The sequence below is a fragment of the Falco naumanni genome, chromosome 5 (genome assembly GCF_017639655.2).
Source record: "Falco naumanni isolate bFalNau1 chromosome 5, bFalNau1.pat, whole genome shotgun sequence".
Classification (NCBI taxonomy): domain Eukaryota; kingdom Metazoa; phylum Chordata; class Aves; order Falconiformes; family Falconidae; genus Falco; species Falco naumanni.
In genome coordinates, this window is record NC_054058.1 from 20,432,073 (window position 1) to 20,453,794 (window position 21,722).

Sequence of the window (21,722 nt, forward strand, 5' to 3'; positions counted from 1 at the left end):
GCAAACATCAGTTTACAGCATGGCTAGATTTGAAAGACGACACTGTAAAATATAGCCTCTACTTTAATTTTTTCTAATAATGCAGTAGATTACATTTTATCCCATGCTTTTTACATATTCCATCATTCAGTAATATCAACATCTGAAAACTTTAATATCAAACAAATGTATCAAAACCACATAAATGCTCAAAACCAAAAAGTAATAGTTATTCACCGGTACTCTCCTCTTTTAAAAATAAAAAGGTTTCAAATAACCCCAGCTTTGCAAAATATTGAAATGAAGAGTACTATCGGATTATGCAATAGGAACACTCAAACCTTTATCAGAAAACCTTTTAAATTATAGATTTAATAACTCAATGTACATTAAAAATATAAGCATTCCCAGCTTCTGAACACTGAAGCAAGGTTTAGGCTCATGTTCACGTATCAAAAAATGCCTTTATATACTACGCTGATTTAAACACTTAGGAACTTTGAATCATTAGTCACCATATTTATCCACCCCCATATATGGGTGTGAAAATATTTCAGAACTAGTCAGACATTTTCTGTAATGATAAGCATTTATTGATATGTGTGTAAATGTCAAAACCAGATACTTTGATGATTAAAGTAAAAATTGCATACATTTAGGATTTCAAAAAAGTATGCAGCACAGAAAACAGTATGGTATTTGGGGTTTTAAAAAGGAAACTTTCCTAAAAGTAAGGGAAAAAATTATTAAAACAGTTTTTCTCTCCAAAAGAAACTGAAAAGTCACTTAATGCACAATCCCCCCTGTATTTTCGTTTGAAACTTTAGGAAACCTTAGCAACACTTGTTTCAAGTATGGTCAGACAGGAAGGAAGTGTGTGTATAAATATTTATGATCTTTCACTCTGTCTTTACACATATATATGCACTCACCATGAATTTGCATAGCAAGGCTTTGTTTCACAGATTGAAATGCAACAAAAAGCCTGATTTTTTTATGCCTTTTGGAATGTCTTACTCCTAATTATTTAGGGAAAAACACTAACTTGTACATTTGGAGAAGTATTTTTTTTTCCTCCTCATGGGAAACACATTTTTCTTGTAGACAGATGACCTTTTTGTTGTTGTTGTTGTTTTATACATACTAAAGTATAATCAGCTGATAAGTTAATCACCCAATAAAGAGTATTGTAACTTAAGAAGGCAAGCTTATGATGCTGCTTGTTTAAGGCAGGAAAAAAACCTCAAACAAGCAACCCTTCCCACTTGCTCCATCATCTACAGTACACATAAACAAAAAACTAGAACTGACACAAGAAGTTGTTCTCCCTTTACATATTTTTTTTTTTTTCAGAGAGTGGGTGCACTAGGTGATACCAAAAGATGTCTCAATAGTAAGATCAACAATAAGGTCCAAAGCCAAGCAACCAAACTACAGCCAACTGAAATATTTGTAAATTATGCTCTGAGGCTGAAATATTTTACTGGAAGTACACGGGTTTAGATGCATTTTTATTAGGAGGACTTTAAGAGCTTCAGGCTCTTTGGCTATTTCTTTCTTACAGTATTTCAAAATTTTCCTTTCTGATCGATAACAGGCGATGCTGCAATTAATTTCTGTGGAACTGTTCAAAGATTATTTTCATCCAGATTAGAAAAGAAGCAAAGTGGTGAAGTGGATTTGCTCAGATGATGTTCTGAAATAACACTTTGTCCCCCACGAGGTCCAACTTCGATTTATAGGACTTTCTCCAATATTTTTACTACCATTAGTGCTTAACTGTGCTTATCTAACACTGTTTGCAAAGGCCAGTTATATTCAGAAAAGCTCCAGCTCCTTAAGCCATTACGGAACAAAGATGAAAACCCACAGAACTGGTATAGTAATGCCAACCAAAGAGCCTTTGTAGCAGTCAAATATAGCAAGCTTTTTCCCCCCCTTTAGGAAATACTGTTTCTAAAAAAACACTGACTGTTGAGAAGTTAAATTCTTGAGGGAGCACATGTCACAAACCTTCCATTAACTGAAGCTAGCGCACACGCAAGGCAATGCGTACTGAAGAACTAGCAAAGTAAACCAGTTACACGGGACACAACGGCAAGCGCCATGCTTTAAAAGGCAAAGAGGATACCTGTTTTGTGTTCTTAAAGCATTATCATGAGGCTAGTCCCACACTGAAGTTGGACACTATTCACATTGAACAAATAGCTCAAGGAAAAATATTTGCTTGCTCATAACAGAAATAAGCCTTGATTTTCTCTCACTTCAGAAAACAAATAGTATTTGTTTGGTATGGAATTAATATTTTCATAAGCAAATTAAAGTGTGTACTGCCTGATGCCACACAGCAACACAGCAGTAAAACCAAATAAAATTAATCAGTCTTGGCTTTATCGCTTTCTACTTCCAGTAAATAATTCTTCCTCCCCAGAAGTGATGCTTTATCTTGGTTTTTTTTCTCTTGAGTGATGTAGTATATAAAACCATTTTCCAGTTGTAAAAAATGAAAAAAACACCTCCTGGATATATGATCTATATGAACAACCACATTATTTATGAGTGAGCATCTGAGTGGGTAGTTTGTGTTTTAAACTGTAAAGCCAATCTATCAACAAATCTTCCCTTCCTTCCTTTTCCTATATTTGCTTCCGTGTTTGATAACACCCTACACAGATGACATTTCAGTGTGTGCTGTTCTGGTGGCAGCAATCAGCTGGCAGAGCGGCTCCCCATCGGCAGAGCTGACCTCACTGACGAGATAAGACCGTATATGTTATGGGTGACAAAAGACTGAGCTGAGGTTGGCAGTTTTATCCATTTCCTATCAAGCTTCCTGATGGCAAAAGCAGTGGCAATAGGACCCGACCAAGCTTTTCTCCCATCTTTCCTCTTTCATTTTCTGTCCAAAGAAAGAAGGAAGCACTTTTCCTCCCTGCCTTCTTTGTACAGCAATGCTGCCTCCAGCATACTCTTTTTTTTCACCCTACAGAGTCCCTGGTTTTGAGCCTCCCTTCTTCCTCTGGGGAGGAAAAAGGGAAAGAAAAAAAAAGCAGCAGAAAGAACAACAGGGTGGCTGGGTCAGCTCCCTCTACCTTTTCCAGATAACCCGAAAAATACAAGTAAAGTAGTATCCTATATAGTGCTAGTATAGGATATAGAATTTTAGGCTGAAACACAAGATATCAAATATAATACAGAATATATGTCAGGTCTATCCAAACCCCCTTGTACTATTCCAGCCTCTCTTAATTTACTACCTTCGGCATCTAAGAAAGAGGGTAGTAAAGAGGAGAAAACAAAAGCAAACCACCAAGACAGTATGTATGTTGGCTGTGGGATCTTCACTCCTTTATTTGACAACTTCTTGTTCAAGTTCTGTTTATTTTTATGCACCCTTTGAAAAGTGAAAGAAACTAAAAATTAAAATACCTACAGAAGTATATGAACTACTTAACACCTACACTATTTACATAAATAGCCATTTCAAAAAAACAGGGATAAAAAAGACTAAATTTAATTTAGTAGAGCTTCTACTGTGACAAACCAACTTGGGATATGCTGAAATAAATTATGAAAACACGCATGGAGAGTTTTACATAGATAATTTGAGCGCAGTAGAAAAGAGTTTTTCTGTAAAGAAAAGTTTTACTATCAACATAAAATGCAGAAGTATACTAAAAGACTGGTTTGCTGGAATTCTCTGTATCAACAGACTGATTCAAGTGGCACTTTCTGCCACGGCTTTATTTACAAAGGGACAAAAAGCATGTCTAGCTTTTATTTGAGTTCCTATTTTTTATTACTGTTATTGTAGCTACTGGGTACAAATACATTAAGGAAACTGCTGGCTTGGATTTAGTAATATGCAGTAAGTGATCCCTTAAAATTTGATAATGCATAAGACTGAGATTACATGTGCCTTCATAACATGTCCCACCCTGGCAAACAAGTCATCATTGCCTAGGGTTGCTAGCTACGTCCAAAGAAGTACCTTCTAAAAGGCAGATGAGTCTCTCTCCTACCTCTCTATAAACCTTGAGCCAGCAGAGTAACTCACAACGTAACTCTAAAAATAACAACAAAAAAGGATGCTGGGCAATCATTCTTTTTGGACATATGTCATCAAAGAAATCATATGGCTGGATATATCTGTGTCAGTCTCTTCAGTCTTTTTTTCCCTATCTCTCTGAACTCCAACAACAACAACAAAAATATAAAAACGTCAAAAAGCGTAACAGAAGAATTTCTAAGCACCTCAAAAGGAAACAGCAATATAAAATGAAGTATGATTTAAAAAGGCTATGGGATATTCTTGAGCCTTGATAAGAAAGCCACCTAACCAGTAGACAACTTACTGCAACAGCCCAGAATTTACCCTCCCTACACATGAACTTTAGTCTGCCTGAAAATTCACTTGTGCAGCCTCAGTACAAACAGTAATTACTGATTATTGTTATATACAGTACTGAATTCTTTGTGACCAAAGAGGTGAAAGCCGAAGACAACGGGACTGGAGTTCCATCATGTATTCTAGGCAAAGCAGGAGTGGAATTACCTAATTTAAGTACACCAGACATTTAAAATTCAAAGAGGGCAAATGATTATGCAAGCTGGTTACAGATGCAGGTAACAAGGAAGAAAGGCCTCACTCAGACTAAAAGAAACTTTGATTTTTTTTTTTTTTTTTCCCAACATAAAGGAAAGCTGATAATGGGCAAAGTAATAAAGATATATAAATGAGATATCACCCTAGAAGCAGTGGTATTCAAAGCAAAAAGACTCTCCGGGGGATTTATTTCATACAGGTAGGTGGCAGTATTATATTAGAACAAGGGAAAAAAGAAAACTGATCCGAAACTGGGACAAGTATTCCAACCTGCTCTTCCATGATTTAGTGATTAAGGTAATACATTTTAGACTTCATAATGATTTCTTACTGTAAGTGCAGTGATTTCTTGCATCTCTGTTAGGGGTAATTATGGCACATTTACAAGAATCAGACCTTTCCCTAAATCAATGTTTATCACATCACATTGCAATTCTAAATTTTATCTGATGCAAACAAAAAAACCTGCCCTCCTTACCACTTCACATGTTATACGTAGGCAATTCTCTCCATTTAATTCTGTCTAATATATATATATTTTATATATATATACTCACAAGCTTGGCTCATCAAGCAACAGCCTAGTACACAGTTTTACACTTCACATGTACAGTTATACTTTCTTGGCAATAAATTACATTGTTGAAGACAGAATTACTCCCTTATTCCAAAACATTATAAACTGGAAATATTTGAGTTGGATGAAATATTTTGGCCTAATTTAGCAAGCAGTTTTTCCCTAATGTTTTGGGCCTCCTGCTGCCCTTTAAGACAAGGCAGAGACGTTTAGAAGCACACTGACAACTAACTGAATTGGTCACAATACACACCTTATTCCTCAAAGATAACAGGAAAATAAAGTCACTGGATGAACCAAGCACATGTATGTGTGTGTGTTTATGTCTCTACGTGCATGTGTGGTTCTTAACTCATTGAAATCCTATTACAGGAACATGTAGGACATAAAAGCTCCAAGAACATTTTAAGTCTAAGGCTGAAAAATTTAATCAGAAGAAAGAACGTTAGAAAAAGAAAAAGCTTAGCAAATTTTATATTTTTAACTAATGGACTTCTATTTGCTTATATTTCTTCTAAGAACTTACAACTACCTTTTATAAGTGCTAGCAAAAACTTCCCATTTAAAAACCTCACACACAACTTGTACGGAAGCCCCACTTGATCATGCAACAGAGCTATAAAAAGAGGTATGTGGTATCACCGTTCTTCACTGGCTATCAGTTATGTTAGTGAAGACAGAATTGCACCCGCATTCAGTAAGTTATCAGAAATCGCGAAGAAGTAAAATATTATTCTTCTATAAGTATTTAAGAAATAACTGAGTAAAAGGAAAGTATTGAGCTATGCTTTTATTTCAAATATTTTTCATGTTTTACCTCCCTTTCATTTCACATCCTGTAGAAACATCTAACTCTTCTTAATCCAGAAAACTAAAATTATCAGAAGTACTAATCTTCTATAAATTGCATGTGTGTCATATGAGCTTGGAAATAAATACAGTACAACTTTGGTTAAAGATGGTAAAACGCCACAGTGTTATTATAAGGAGGAAATGAAGAACAGAAAAATTAATTGGTAAATGGCTATTGTATTCTGATGACGTTTAAATTGAGGGTTATTTTTTTTTTCCATTACATGTCAAATCTGTAATCGATTATGATATTCTGTGCTACTTAAAAAGGTCATGTACTAAATATCTAACTTTATAAAAAGCACTGAAAATCCTTCTCCCCAAATATTTCCAGCTTGACAGAAGCAGGCAAAAAGCATTAAGAAATGTAAACACGCAAGAAAATTGCAAATCCCACCTGATGATCCAAATATATGGCATTCCTTTGAAGGTGATGTGAAAGAATCTCATTCTAGCAGGCAGCAGTCAGGGTGGGGGGTGGTGGAAAGGAAAGGGACAGAAGGTGCAGAATGCATGAAAAGAGCTTTAAGATGTAAACTAGACAATGATCTTTCTGTTTTACGTAGAAATATAATGCCGCTTTTATCTGCCTTTTTTTTGTTTTGTTGAACTCTTAACAAGTACTGATCCCGAAACAGAAACGATGAAAGTTTGCCATGAATCAGACTACAAACTACTACATTACATTTTGGTTTTACATATAAAATACAGTAAGCTGATGTAAATGTCTACTACACAGACAACTATAAACCCTTTGATAAATCTGTGTTTTAAACATGTCCTGATTTTCATACACAGACTACAAATAAGATTGTATCTGATACCAGGCAGTACAATCAATAAGTTAGTCTCATGGTCACTACTAATTTTGTTTATAATGCCAAAAGGTTAAACCCCTTTAATTTCAAACTTAACAATATATTGAAAATATTCCTATGTAATTTTGACTCCACTAATTTAAAAAAAGCTATGAGTGAAACCTCAAAGGGTTAATAGCAGAACATCACATACACAAGAACCAATGTTACTCTATTCTACTCCCACAATAGTCAGAAAATTTTGCACTAACGGTACAACCCGAACTGTGATTAATGAATGACTACAAGTTAGTGAGAATGGTACATGACACACATTGCTTTATAGCTGACCTTTGGGCTGCTGGCCTCAAGTTTTAGTTGCATGAGCTGTGCTAGTGTGTGTTCCCGGATACTACTCAGTTCAGCTTGCTGCCGTCTCAGCTTTATTAGCAGCAGCGTGAGCTCCTCTGGCTGAAGGAGTGCGGTGTGACAAGCCAAAGAGTAGAAAAAAGGTTAATTGGTATCCTAAACAAAACTTAATTAAAATTAGGGTTCTTAGTATCTTTCTTACAAAGACTTTCTAACAGTGATACAACAAAAGATATACCATTTTCCCCAAAATTGTCCACTTTCAAATATATAACAAAGGGTTAAATTTTAACTAGTCAAAACAATTGATACTGCAAATGCCAAAACAGTGGAACATTCTGTATAAAGGACAAAAATAAGTGAGGATTTTGCAGAAGAAAGTCTGTGCAGCCCTCAAAATTCTTCCTGACATGCGTATCAAATTGATGATATTGACTTAAGTGAAGGGGGAGGTAATTCCAGCCCTTAGGGTGTCATTACCTGTACATGGACAGCCATGTGAGCTTGGTGACAGAATCAAAAAATGCCCTCAAGAATATTTAGTTTCTAAAATAATTATTCAAAAGTTTGCATCAAAATTAAGAGTAAAAATAATTAAAACCCCATGATAACTGAACTACATCAGAACCAATCCCCTTTCACAAAACAAAACTACACAAGCAAGACAAAAATAATTTTCCATCCCACCTTCCACAGGTCTGAGGCTACCAGTTCATTTATCGCTTTACTTTTATGACTAAGATGTACAATACATCCTTAGGAAGGGATGAAGAATAGTATTTAAACCCCAAGACTACATATATAATGGAAATAAAGTCACACTCAAATGGGTATTTGTCAGGTAATCCTGACACACAGATCAGTTTAGGTCAGTTTGGGAAATTCTACCTGAACCATTCCTGGGAACCACTTCTACTACCAATACTTCAAAGAAAACAAAACACTTAACTCGTAAGTATTTTTTTGATGTTTCTGTTTGCTTCTGTTTCTTACACTTCTCCAGAAGTCAATCTTATAAGAGGCTAAATGTTCATCCAGCATTTTGATTTTCTCACAAGTTCTGAATTAAAAAATACCCCAAACCCAAATCAGACCCTAAGCCCCTGCTTGCTCTCTCCTGCAGTCACAGAATTTTCCCAAAGCAAAGAAGGAAAGAAAAAAAAGCTCCAGAGACCCACGTATTAAACCACTGAAAAATGAATACCAGTTTCCCAGAATAAAGAAGAACAAGCGTAGCGCTGGCACTGGTGTGAGCTCGCACCGAAGTGACCCACAAGAGGGAGCAAGGGACTGCCACATAGCGTCACCTGCCGAAACCATTTGCTTTGAGGGAAAACCAACACCAAAGCCAAATTGTCTAACGGTCAGTCTTGCTCTTACTGCAAGGTCCGCTTTCAATACTTGGCTTTAAGATACTTAATTGCAGAGACTAAGTGTAAATCTAGATTGCTATGCAAGACATTTCCCAGTTCTCTCCAAAACCTGGTGACAATGCTTTCAGTCTGAAAGTTAGCATCATTGCAAAGCAGAACAAAACTTATTTTTAGAAGAAAGATAACTGAAAGTAGCATCTTCAAGCAAAAGGAACAGTGAATCACTTTTTCAAGATCAAAATTCTTCATGGTGCGTTCTACAAAAGCCCAATTTTAGTGCATTAGGAATAAGCTATTTCATGGTACTTAAATCCAGTGGTTTGCAAGCCAACTTTTTTCCAGAGGAGCCTGTTGAACAGTAAACCTTACTCCTCTCCAGATATTCATAATGTTGCAAACATTTTTTTACATTGCTGTAAGTGCTGTGCTTTCGACATAACTCTTGGGATTCTTGTAACACAAAATTTTGTTTAAAGAGCTACCTCCAGGTTTCCTCCTCTGGCCCCTGCAACGCTTATGCTGAGGGCAGGACTTCTGGTTTCTACAGGCAGAAGCTTGGACCTCCTTGCCCCCTAGCCCAGCTCCAGCAGCAGAGCCCAGGAGAGCTCAGGGGGCTGTGAACCCAAAGAAACATCTGCAGAAAGCAGGGTGCAGAGATAGGGCGCCAGCTGCCAAAGGCCAACCCATAAATTTCCGAAGGTGCCAGGGATTCATACTGGGAAGTGCAAGAAACAGGGGTTGAGGCAATGGAAGGATTTACTGGGGAGCTGTTGCCCACAGTGTGATTCAAAATCTGTATTCTTGATTCATAACTCTCTCAAACAGTAATTTCAGATGGATAGAGAAAGATTATGGAAAGGAGACAAAACCTGGTAAAGAAATAACAAATTTAGGACAGTCTCTTAGTTTTTGGCTAAGAGTTGCATTTCCGTTGGGAAGGTTGACAGTATTCACTGTTACTACTTTGATTAAATACCTTCAATGAGAATTTCAGCTCTACCACAGTAAACTAGCAGATGTCAGAAAAGACAAAATTTTACCAAATGCAATTTTAGTATCCTTAAGATTTCAAAAAAAGGTAAACTTTACTTCTAGGATTTTCTAAGTAATGGAGAAGTAAGTGTGCTGTGATGCATTCTACCCTTTCCCAGGGATTTCTGTAATGTATCAAAGATGATTAAAAAAATACCTGTATTTCTCAAAGAAAATCTGGATTCAGTGGCCACACAATATTCTCAGAATTTAATGGAACCACAAAGTATTGCTTTGCTTTAAAAACCCCTGATAATTAAGATAAAGCTACTTAAATTAAATTGCTGTCAGATGCAAGCTTTGAATAGAATAAAATTTTAGTGTTGCCTCTTCGTACTTAAAGAATTATTCTTAAAAAAAACCCTGATGTACCAAATAAAAATCCAACTCACTGTTTTGCCTTGGAGGCTCTGAGGAGTAACAGGCTGTAAACTCAGACCTGCTGGCATTGACCTTCTGTCGGGCACAAAAACATGCTGTACAAAAACAAAATAGCACAGTATGATCCACAGTTCTCTAAAGACTCAAAACTATTAAATGCTAAAAAAAAAAAAAAAAAAAAAAGTCAAGCCAACTCCACGCTCATGACTAATTTGCTATGATTCATGCCAGCTTTGGCCAGTCATGCTCCCTGCTGATCTACCATCTAGGACACTCGAGTAGCCCACCTCTAAACTTTAGAAATACCCCACCTTTCATCATTCATTAATTAAAAGTCCTCGCTCACAGTTGTTACCCTACTGATAGCCCATGTAAACAACAATTTTAGTTTTTCACCCATCACTGAAAGCTGTTTAAAAACCCAAGATCTCTATATAGATGGGGTTTAAATCTTAAATTTACCCGACTGATTGTAAATAGCCAGTCTCCTAATTATCCATCACTTAAAACCAGGTCTGTGTTTTTAACTTAGTGGCAAAAGCTAGTTATGTACCCAAGTAGCATGAAAAACAAAAGGGAAACAGGAGTCTTGTATAAAAGATACTGAATATGAAATTAAATACTAGCATAAGGTGTTTCACAAGGGAAAAAATAATTACCAAAACATGGCTGAAAGGACAAGTAAGGACACACTTTGCAGCACTGACCCCCAGTGACATTTCTCAGATGTGTGAGAAGCACCAATTAGTAAATTTCCAGTGCAGTTGAGAGAAAGGATGTCAAAACAAAATGACTTCTTTGATAGGGACCTAACAGCTTCCAAAAGCAAGACTCAGTAATCAACTCTAAGTTGTTTAAACTGCTTTAAGATGTAGTTGAAGATTTTTTTCCCTGAATCAAGAAACATAAAGACACTAGAGATAAAGATTTAGGAAAAATATTCAGGAGCATTTTATGCAAACTCTAGTTTTACATCCAACTGAAAGGGTAATTTCTACGTAATTATCTCCAATGTATTAAAAAGCATGCATAACACAAGCATGATGGGTACAGCAGAGCCACATCTGGCTCCCAGGTTTACAATTTGTGTCTCCCTCTCACTGATGAAGACCAAAGACACGAGTTAATGCTAAGGTTGCGTGCAAATAGATTCTGATGTTTAGTAATGTCCCCAATAACTCAAAGGCATCAAAAGAAACAATCACACTCAGTTTTCTACTGGAACCCAAGGCAGCCAGACTTGTGGCCAAAGAATAGAAAACAGCACGCGTAAAGAAATCTGGGATTTTCAGTCCTTGTAAGGCTTCCAACTAAAAAAAGCTAGAAAAGAGAAAGATTTCTGCACGTACTACAGACTATTTGGAATAATTTGCCTGCTGACTCCTTTCCTTTAGAGAAACATAGTATCACGGACAGTAACGTTAGGATAACGTGTTTTAACCTACTGTATTAGAAAAATACCTTTTTAATACCTTTAGATTTTTAAATGCTTTTGAAAAATCAAACCTTTCTCCATGAAGAGTGATGAAAGTTAATCATCATTATAATAAATTACACTACAATGTAACAGGAGTTTTACAGTAACTGTATACTTTCCACTAAAAATCCTTGTAAATAAGATTTTTAATTATTAAAGTAAGTATTTTTACCTTAGTGTGATGTGTCCTGTGCCTGTGATCAATAGTTATATCTCCCCTTTGCACTGGTGAAGACACTTCTGATCTGTAGGTCCGCTGCGGGGAATATCCTTGGAAACCAGCTATTGAACCATGAGAAGGCGAGGTGGGAATCGAATGCATTGTCTGATCAGAAATATTAATCATAGTTTTTGGGCTACTTAAAGTACTGTGTCTAGTAAGAGTTGTTTGCTTATTGTAAAACTGACGCTGCTGCCATTCATAAAGCTGCCACATTGTGTCATCACGCATTGATCTTCGTTTTTCTTCAGCTATTACCGGTCCTACGGCTCTGTCATAACCTGACGGTGTCACGCTGCAGAGGCTCTCGGGCCGTGCTTTGCTGTTTCTCGGTAGTGTTCTGTAGCCTTCTGGGTACCGGGGTAAAACTTGAGGTCGATGGCTTGGCATGTTTCTTGGCAAGGTCTGATAGGAGATTATGCTGAAAGACAAATTTTCTTTTTATTAGTGGACAGCATTAATATTATGGCAATATAAAGTTTTTCAATATTTGTTAGGTTTATCTAGCTAGCTTACTTTTATATATTTTTTTAATTCTACAAATGTTATTTTAAAAACATGCAACAAAATCAAGATGACAATTAAAGAATCAACTCTACTGATTAAACGCACTGTAGCAGCTGAAACTGGATTCTCTGATTAAGCTTCTTGATTATATAATCCATATTTCATCTTTTCAACAGTCTGTAGTGTCAAGTTTAGATCAAATCTTGTACTTGTCTATGTGCTGAATAGGTCCAACTTTTGAAAGCTCTGAAGTTCTATACTGCTTCCATATGAGCCCATTTAAAATGTTCTCTTTTGAAAAAGTGCAAGAATTCTCCTCCTTCCCTAAGAAAATCTTGATCAATTACTACGTTAAAAAAAATAATGTGATTTTTTTTTAACAGCAGACCAAGGTAAAATAGCAGTAGTTGTCTAATGAAATAATATTTTGCAATTGTCAAGGTCAAGCCATTCCACAGCAGCTATTCAAGTGAAAGAAACGGCAAAATATTTCCTTGTTTGATAATAATATTATATTGCTTTTCAAGTCAGATATGAATTCAAAGGCTTATTCTTTAATTTGTTGCCACATTAAATTTCTGGGGTGCTACAGCCATTTAGCAGCTTTCAGCATTATGCAAAATTTTCCATGCTGATTATTGACGCATGCTTAACTATGACAAAGCACTAATTGTTTTTTTTTTTCCAGAGGACAAAATCTAGGTCATAAACATAGACCCATTCAACCCTTATGTAAAATTCAGATAAGCATCTCTGAAAGGCTTTTGCTACTGATCACATGTATGATAGATGCTTGCCCAGAGACAACAGAACTGATCTCAGACTGGACACGGTTCAGCCATCAGAGGGCAGCGGCTTCCAGCTACACCCCAGACTAAATCGAACTGCCACCACCACGCACCAGGATTCCAAGATGGTTTTTAGTAACTTCAGTGCCACAAAAGCATTAAAGAAATGATGCAAGGCAAATGACAAGATAAACCAGCATTATGCATGTTAGATCCATATGGAATAACTATCAGAGAAATTGATGATTGTAAAACCCACTTTTCACTGAAAATAGTTAAGCTGAGTATTTATGATCACCTGTAACATTTTGGAGATGAAAACTGCTATAAAGAGCTTTACATACAAAATCTGCTACAGTTTCTGAAGCTTTCCAAGAATTAATAAAGTATTGTCCCCATTTTGTAGATTGGACAGCTTTCCAGTCTAAGAACAACAACAACAAAAAAAAAAAACAACAAAAAAAAGGAAATGGACTCTAAATCCTATTCTTTTGCTGCAAAACCTGCTTAAATACTTGTCAATTTCTTCATATAACATACCATTAATTATATGGGCTTTTTCCCATCTCTATATTTAAAACAAACCCAAACCATCAAGACACTGTTGGTTCAATTTCTAAATTTCAAAACATTATTTTAGCTATTCACAAACAGCTATGGTGAAGACTGGTATTTTTTTCATGAAGATATTTGGCAGCTCGATACACCTCACTCACTAAAGCTCCTCTCCCATTTTGTTAATGGAATGGCCAGTGTAATCCTGTCGGCTCCTTTAAATAACCCGGACAACTTGAAGTTCTCCGTAAATACAGCAATTTAAAGTCTGCACGCAAGTACTTGCATTCTAAAACATTTAGGAAGACAAAATATGCATCTTGTATTGGTAAACCATGAAAACTAAAAACCCCAACTGCCTCAATATTAAGCCTTGCTTTACACCATTTGATAAAATTGGAGCAGATTCACCAGTGTTCTGTTGATACTTGCAAAAACGTCATTCCAGTCAAATCCAAAAAATAACTCTCGACAGTACTGCACCTATTGCCTTGCATGCAAGGGGAGATCGCTGCAGCTGGTCAAGCAGTCACGCATACTGCAAGGCTTCAAAATACTTCTGCAACTGTCATCGTACAAATGTTCCCATATGAAAAGGCGGCTTCCACATGAGTTTATAGACTCCAGAGCTTGTCTCTAGGATTACTGTTGGGTAGCAATCCTGGTTCTGGTGTCCAAGTTGGACTATTTGGGAAAGCAACTTTGCTGCTAAGCCTTCAGGGGCTCAGCTCCGCTATGTTATGAAATACCCTCAGATCAAACCCTCAAAATAATTCTTTATCCTAAAGAATGCCAACACCAGCTGGCCCAGAATATAGAACTTCCTTGTGTGAATCAAGCAAATGGTGGCAAAGACATAAACCTGGTGCTATGTGTGCAGCAGGTGTTTAATATATGGGATGAAGCTTATATAGGCAAGGCAGGGAGACAGAGGCTCAAATCATGGGTTAAGAACAACAAAACCATCACTTAGTACTATGCAACCACACTGTATTTTTTCCACATTTAAGAAAGACCACTCAAGAGAACCACTTTGGTGAAGACATGTACTTATAACTGACTTGTGCAAAATTCATTCAATAAAATGATACCAAAGTGGAATGTTTTTGTTTTTCATTTAAAAAAACCATTTATTTTCCATTTTAAAAAAAATTGTTGGTCCCCCTGTCCCCCCCAAAAGCATCAGTTGTCTTTAATCATATGGCTCTCTCAAAACTAGATGTCTAGATCCAAGGAAATGGCAGATAATAGATTCAAGAATTAAAAAACTGCCATCATTCTCATAAATTTCTCAGGCAATCAAACTACTAAGGGGGTCAGTCTGTTCCTCTAAAAAATAATGTAACAGTGAGCCCTTTTCATTCCATACTGAGGACAGCTAATAGCTCCTACTTTATACATAGTTATTTATCTGAACCTGTGTACATTTTCCTATTTTAAATTTTTTTCCAGTCTGGCATACCAGAGACACTCAGTTTGATCCTTCATGATTTCTCTGAAACATCAGAGACTGATGCAATGGAGAGCATCTTTGTTAGGAGTCAGCAACCTTACTCCACTAAGCGAAGGCTACTTTTCTCAAAAATCCAAGTTATGAGTTGATCAGGTCTTACTACAAAGAGCCTGACTAGCCTCTCACCCCAGCCTTAAGCTTATGTAACATAAAGGGGAGCTGCTTTCTACTCTCATTCACCAACTTCAATTCTACTTAAATTTCTGTCCCCAGCCAGAAACTGGCAATCTGAACAAAAATAAAATGTAAATGAAATCACGTTCTAAAGACATCACTATACATTAGAAATTTGGATCATTATTCAAGGTCACTTCCACACAAAGCAAAAAAGATATCTCAAGGCCAAATCTTTTCCCGTTTGCAACTTTTATGTAGAACTGCATTTGAAAGCATACCCTTTGTGCTATCAATGCTACCCTTATTTAAACAAGAGGCATTCTCTAACAGTCAAGAACAAAATATTGTTTATTAGCAACATATTGTTAACCGTACTTCCCTCTATTTGATTCCCACAATGAAACCAGTTTTAGGGGTTTTATGCTTGCTCACAAGTGAAAAATGCCACAGCTATTCAGATTTCTACTCTTTGCTTGCAAGCTTTACAGTACAATTTTTTAAAAAAATCTAATTGCCTCAAAGAGCCTTCTCAGTTCTCATTACGCAAGCATGCATAATAAACTAAATATCAGAGCGTGCAACTCACTGTATGTACTGCAAGTTCAAACTTGATCAAACTACTTATGTTGAGTATTAAATGAAACAACACATTAACAATTCCTGATTATATTTAATGAAGGACTGAAGGCAATGAGGAAATGTTCAACCAATTTTGGCAAGTGTAAGTCAAACTAATGTAAATTTCTTAAGTTTTTGCAAAAACTGAAAAGTCCCCAACCCCTGTATTTTGAAGTCTGCAGAAAACATATTTCTGAATTTCATTCTGTCTTAAGCTCTGCTCTGCCATCTATCTATACACAAGCTCCCTAATTTTCAGCTCTTCAAAATACTCCTGTGATAGCATCTCCATACATCCTATCTAATGTAATATTAAAAACTTTTACATTTCACTGCTAAAGCTACTTGTCTGTAAGCCAGCCTGGAAGCAATGTTCCTACGCTTCCGTCAGACAGAGAAATTGCTGTCGGCACAAGACTCAACATTGTCAATCATTCACACATAATTTTAAAGCTTCATGAATAAGCACTGGAACTCGATATTAGAACTGGGATATGTTTAATTTCAGAAGAGAAGCTTTAAGCATCAGCAACTTAGTTAGATTTCTGTGACTTACACTTCAGTAGAACTTGTCTCTCTCTCTCCAATTAAAGCTGGTTTAAAGTTTAAAAGGTCCCTGGAATATTTTAAGAAACTTAAATAAAATATTACTACAAAAATCTGTAAACAAAAATGCAGAATACAGAGCAATTTTAAGAAGAAAAATAATTGTTATGACTGATGACACCTTCTCCCTGCTAGGACAGAGAAATTTCTAACACTCAAAAAAGGGTTTCTGGCTGTTTTTATATATTAATATAGTTTAATTTATTAATAATCATTCAAATGCTAAAAAAGAGAAACTATAAATCTGTTCTGAGCAGTCATCCAGGCACTTCTCAGAGAGAACGATGATTATATATTTATGTAATGTAGACCAAAACCTAAAGAATCTAACCAGGCTATGAGTCTGAGAATGACTTGCTAGAAAGCCTAGGAAAAAAAAAATAAAAATAAAATTTACATAATACCTACCCTCTCGTTTCCTCTTCTTGTCCTTTTCCTCTCTGTATTTTAATCCACTGTTCCAACTGCAGCATCGAATTAGTTCTCTGCATAACTCGTTCAGACTCCATATGTGCCTGAACCACATTGTGCTGACCTCCATCTCCAGCCTCTGCCAGGACAACCCCAAGAGCTTTATTCTCAGACCCATTTAAATGAACCGGTCTGAAGTGTCCAGCCGGAATCATGCTTATGGGTAAAGTCCTGTATTCGGATCCCAAAGGATTTAACTTTACACTATTAATTTTTGTTAATGGTTTATCTTGCCCAACTTTCTGGAATCCATATTTTTCGGCTTCCAAAGCTTTCTTCTCCTCATTTTTGTTCACTTCTTTGTTCTTCTGGTTATTTTGTGCATCTGGCTTAATTAGCACCCGATGGTTTGAAATATTATTTGCCTCTCGCGGTGGCGTATTTTCGGTGGTTAACTTCTCTACTCTGGAAAGGAATAATATCACAAGCTATAGCAGCAATATAATATTCATTAAAAAATAGAGTAATAAAAATGAAAAGAGAATATATTGTTGTTTATCACTTATTTCAGTGAATAGCTCTAGATATTTTACATCAGTATCTCGACTCAGAGAAAAATTCAGGACATTTTCACAATAATCAAGGACATGTTATTAGTTTGTTGTTGTTGAGGTTTTGTTTTATTTTTTGTGTGTGTGTGTGTGTTGTTTCTTGGTTGGGTTGTTTTTTTTGTTTTGTTTTTTGTTGGGTTGTTTTTTGTTGTGCTTCCCCCCCCCCCCCCCCAGTTGGAGAGCATGAGTGTTTTTCTTCCACAGGTCTTTGCTAATTTAAAAGCATTTATAACATGGGGTAATTTTTTTAAGCCAACTTCCAATTAACCCACTACAAAAAAAATGTGCACAAGAGGAAAAAAAAGCCAGAGTCTGAAAAAGTGGATGTTTGGTTCCTGGAGGGCTGGACACTCAAGCAGTAAAAATATTCAGTGGCTCTCCAAAAGCTACAGCTTCCAGATGTTAATAGCCTAAAATTCAGATTATTTTTAAAGACATCTTTAAAAATGGTAGCAGATTAAATTGCTAACCAGCTTGTGCTTCACAGTACTACTGAATTTAACATATAATGAACTCCTTTTAAAAAAACAAACAATTTTTCATGGTCACTAGCATCAATTAGGTTTCCCTGGTATGTTATCACTTTGGCTGGCATACATTTTGTGGAAAATAACTGTGGCTTCCCTAATTTTAAGGGGGAAAATAGCTGCTGACTTAGGGAACTGTACCACAAAAATAATGATATTTTTAGAACAGTTACGGCTTTACAGTACTTACACAAGTACTCAATGTATGCAGTTCTATTAGCTATCTTTTTAAAATTTGAGAAAGTCAAGCAGCTGTATCTTTTTCTATACTGGGAGATGAACAGAACATCCAGCTCAAATAATATTCTCGCCGCCCCCGCCCCCCCCGGTTTACTAGAAAAAACACAACACAAAAAAACAAAAACCCTGAAATGTTTTGTTGATATTTTTTGGTATAGGAGGAAAGAAGAGGAAGAGATATAATTCTTTAAGATTTCATGTCTATATAAAACCAAACCAAGAATAAAACTTTTTTTTTATAATGATGTCAAAGTAACCTTCCACAGTTTTTTCAGATTAATTATTCATCTTTGTAACTGTGTCTGGTTCAAGTGCCTAAAAGGCACGTGAGTAAAAAGGCCATCACACTGACCAAGAGCACAAGTGTGACCGCTCCTCTGAACAATAATTGCAAGCAGACTAACTACATACATAACTGTAAGCATTTTTGCTTACTCCATGTTGAAAACAGGCTTAAATGTCTACAAGTCTACACTTCCCCAACAGATTAAGCCATGAATTCCCAACAGGCCATAATCATTCGGGACAGAACCCCAGCAAATACATACAGGGTTGAAAATTGTAAGGTCCTTATAAAATACTCCCCACTGCTAATAATACTGGACACTTAATTTTAAATGCACCTCCCATTGCCACCCTGCTCTTGCCATCAAGTCTCCATAACATGAAAGGAATCAAGAGACCCCTGCCTTGACAAGTATATGATTTCAATCCTATCAATCTGAAACAGCAAGACATCAACACCTGCACACTTTATGTGCGTTAGAATAAAATGCTTATGCACTTTGCATGTTAACAAGGGGCATGATTTTTTTCCCCATGCCTCTTCTTGTCATAGTTGTGATGATCCCAATCTCTGCTTGATGCTTCAAAGTCCTCCAAAATTCACTCTATTAATATAAGTAACTCAAAATAGTCCTTTTCTTTCAGTGATTACTCCTGAGCTGCTGACGAGAAAGCGTACACGCACGTCAAACGCATTGCAAATGAAAACTTTCACACCAATAATCTAAGATGAACATCTCCTTGGCTATATGCATCAGCATTCTTTTTAAACACAATGGATTTTTTTCATACATCACTACTAAATGCAGAGGTTAGATACATCTGATGTTTTCTACAGTCAGAAAGTAGAGGGTTGTATTTCTGCCAACAATAACTTTTAAAGAAAAAAAAAATCTTGACGTAGAACCAGTTTTTATGTAGACTTTTGTGGGGGAGCAAACATGTGGTGGGACCTGTATACCTATGTCATCTTTTTTTATAATTTCCTAAGAATCAGCGAAGAAATGGTATGCTAATCTCCTACTGCAATTTAATAAAAAGGAGACACCTCATTTTTATTTTCCCCCAAGACTTTAAAGTGTTCCCAAGACAAAACATTTCTGCCTACGTTTCTTCTCAGGGTTATGGAAAAAAACCTGGATCTCTTCCTCCCTCCCACCTTAAAACTGTACTACCCAGTGTTCTACCACAAACTAAAGCAATTCCCCAAACAGGAAAGTGAATGAAGAACTCCATTTCCCAGTTATCAAGTCAAAAAAGGGTGTTAAAATTTCAGTTTGCAGCCAGTGTTCAAGAGTTTACAAATAAATGTAAGGACCACCTTGCAAATATTCCTAAACATTGGCATCAATGTATACCTTAATAGTACCACATACTCTCTTATATACGACTTTTTATCAGTCTTTCTCAAGGTGCTTTACAGCACAGAAGCAGTTGCCATTTTACAGATGGAAAATCTGTGCTGCAGAGGGAGAGTGGCATCCCTAAGGACATTCATCGGCTACGCGGCAAGGTCAAGGCTTGGCACAGCGTTCAGTTCACACTATCCTACTACCTTCTACTGTCTGGCTTCATTAAAAAAACAACAAACCCTAAAAATCACAGAACTGTTTTTCCACGCAATCTCTATGCTGTATCACTTGTTGCTATGGTTATACACCACAGGGCCAAGCACTTGTATTTGACATTCTTTGCGATGGTGTAGAGGCTGAATGACTGACATTCAAATAGACTTCTGGGCTCTCCTTCAACTTTGTGCATCAAATCAGTCAACTTGTTGTAAGCAAGAGACCTCTTTCCACAGCAAATTATCCAAAATGGAAAGAATTATCAGAAACTAATAATAGGTAAATGTAAGAAACATAAATCAGTATTTAAATTTGGCTCCATGTTTATATCTAGCTTTCAAAGACAGCTAACAAAACTTGCAGAGGATTTTGATGATGGGAGAGGGAGAAGGCAAAGAGAATTGGCATTGAACACATCTTTCAGCATATACTGAATGCAATTTATAGACTTCCACAACCAAACAGGAATAATATGTATGGAACAGTCATACAGGAAAAGTAATATTTTTCCTGTTTTGTATAAATAAATAATTCTAACAAGATTGGGTGGGGGGCATATAATTATCAGACAAGACATGAAGACTGTGATTCAACAAAGCCAGGCAGAGGCATTTGAAAAAAAAAAAAAATAATCCATCTTTTCCGAACACAGTGACATCAGTAAATCCCCAATGTAGATGTCACTATGCTAACAAGTGCTTTTTGGCAGCCTAGCTCATGCTGTTCAGGGAAAGTAACTACACTAGGAGGAGAAGAAAACCACCTTTCCTTAGTACATGCTGCATCACTTAGAAGAAACAAAGGCTCTAGCACACACAGCTGACAGTGAAAGGATAGAAAAATTATGCTTTTAAATAAGTGAGAGTAGAGAAATCAGTATGTTGGTGGATATTGGTATCTACAAACACAAGCAATTGGTACTGAGATACAACTTAACTGTGGTCTCCACTGATACAACGAAGGAGTAAGATGTTTTGCTAATCAAAACAGGTTGTTTGAGATAGTATTTTGAGTCATAAGCTTAAATAATTCCTCGCTGACTAAAGTATCTGTGTTTAACTATTTTGATAGGCCTCTCAGTACATTATTAAACTTTAATTTACTATATAGGCAAAATCAAAACAAAAATGTTTATAAAGGAGTAATTACAGTTAAGTCAATAGGACCAAATAAGATTTGTCCTTCCCTGCAGTTATACATTACAAGGGTTTTTCTGCTGTGACTCCAGATCAGTTCTAAAAGAAACAATTACGTTTTTATTTTCTCACCTCGGTATCTCATTTCTGTATTACGTGGCTAACTATGTGTGGAAAGTAAGAATATTTTATGGAAAGCCAAGTAAAATCCCCACAACTTACTGCTTTAAATATTCCTTTTATCTTTTTTCTCTCCAAGAAACTCACATCCTCAGAAAAGTAAATATACAGATTGCGGCTCTGAAATTATTTAAAGCTGAAACATTCAGTTTAACAGACTGATGGGTTTGGATTTCCGTAGTATCATAAGCAGAGAAGTACCTTGACTTCTAGATTTAAAGAAATATAGTCTAAAAACTCTCACTTATCATTGGGCAATTTATATCAACAAGTACTTAAACGGGGTTCAATATCAGCTTGCATAAATATTTCAGGAAGGAAGTTCTTCATAAAGCTAGCTATTGTATTGTAAACCGCTAGTCTGTTAGAAAACTGCATTCAGTACAACGTTAAAGCC

At 36.2% G+C, this 21,722-nt stretch overlaps 1 protein-coding gene across 15 annotated transcripts in view; it reads right to left on the reverse strand.

Annotated features, from left to right (window-relative positions):
• PLEKHA5 (pleckstrin homology domain containing A5) overlaps nucleotides 1-21,722 on the reverse strand; it is a 170,839-nt gene that overhangs the window by 31,959 nt on the left and 117,158 nt on the right. For 8 of the 15 annotated variants that reach the window (XM_040595028.1, XM_040595023.1, XM_040595026.1 and 5 more), the window contains 5 exons: nucleotides 16,776-17,243; nucleotides 11,616-12,084; nucleotides 9,978-10,061; nucleotides 7,163-7,282; nucleotides 6,412-6,465 (listed from right to left, as the gene is read on the reverse strand). In XM_040595028.1, the coding sequence (XP_040450962.1) occupies nucleotides 6,412-6,465; nucleotides 7,163-7,282; nucleotides 9,978-10,061; nucleotides 11,616-12,084; nucleotides 16,776-17,243 (1,195 nt within the window). The remainder of the gene's footprint in view (nucleotides 1-6,411; nucleotides 6,466-7,162; nucleotides 7,283-9,977; nucleotides 10,062-11,615; nucleotides 12,085-16,775; nucleotides 17,244-21,722) is intronic. The other 7 variants (XM_040595027.1, XM_040595031.1, XM_040595035.1 and 4 more) reach the window with 3 other exon arrangements.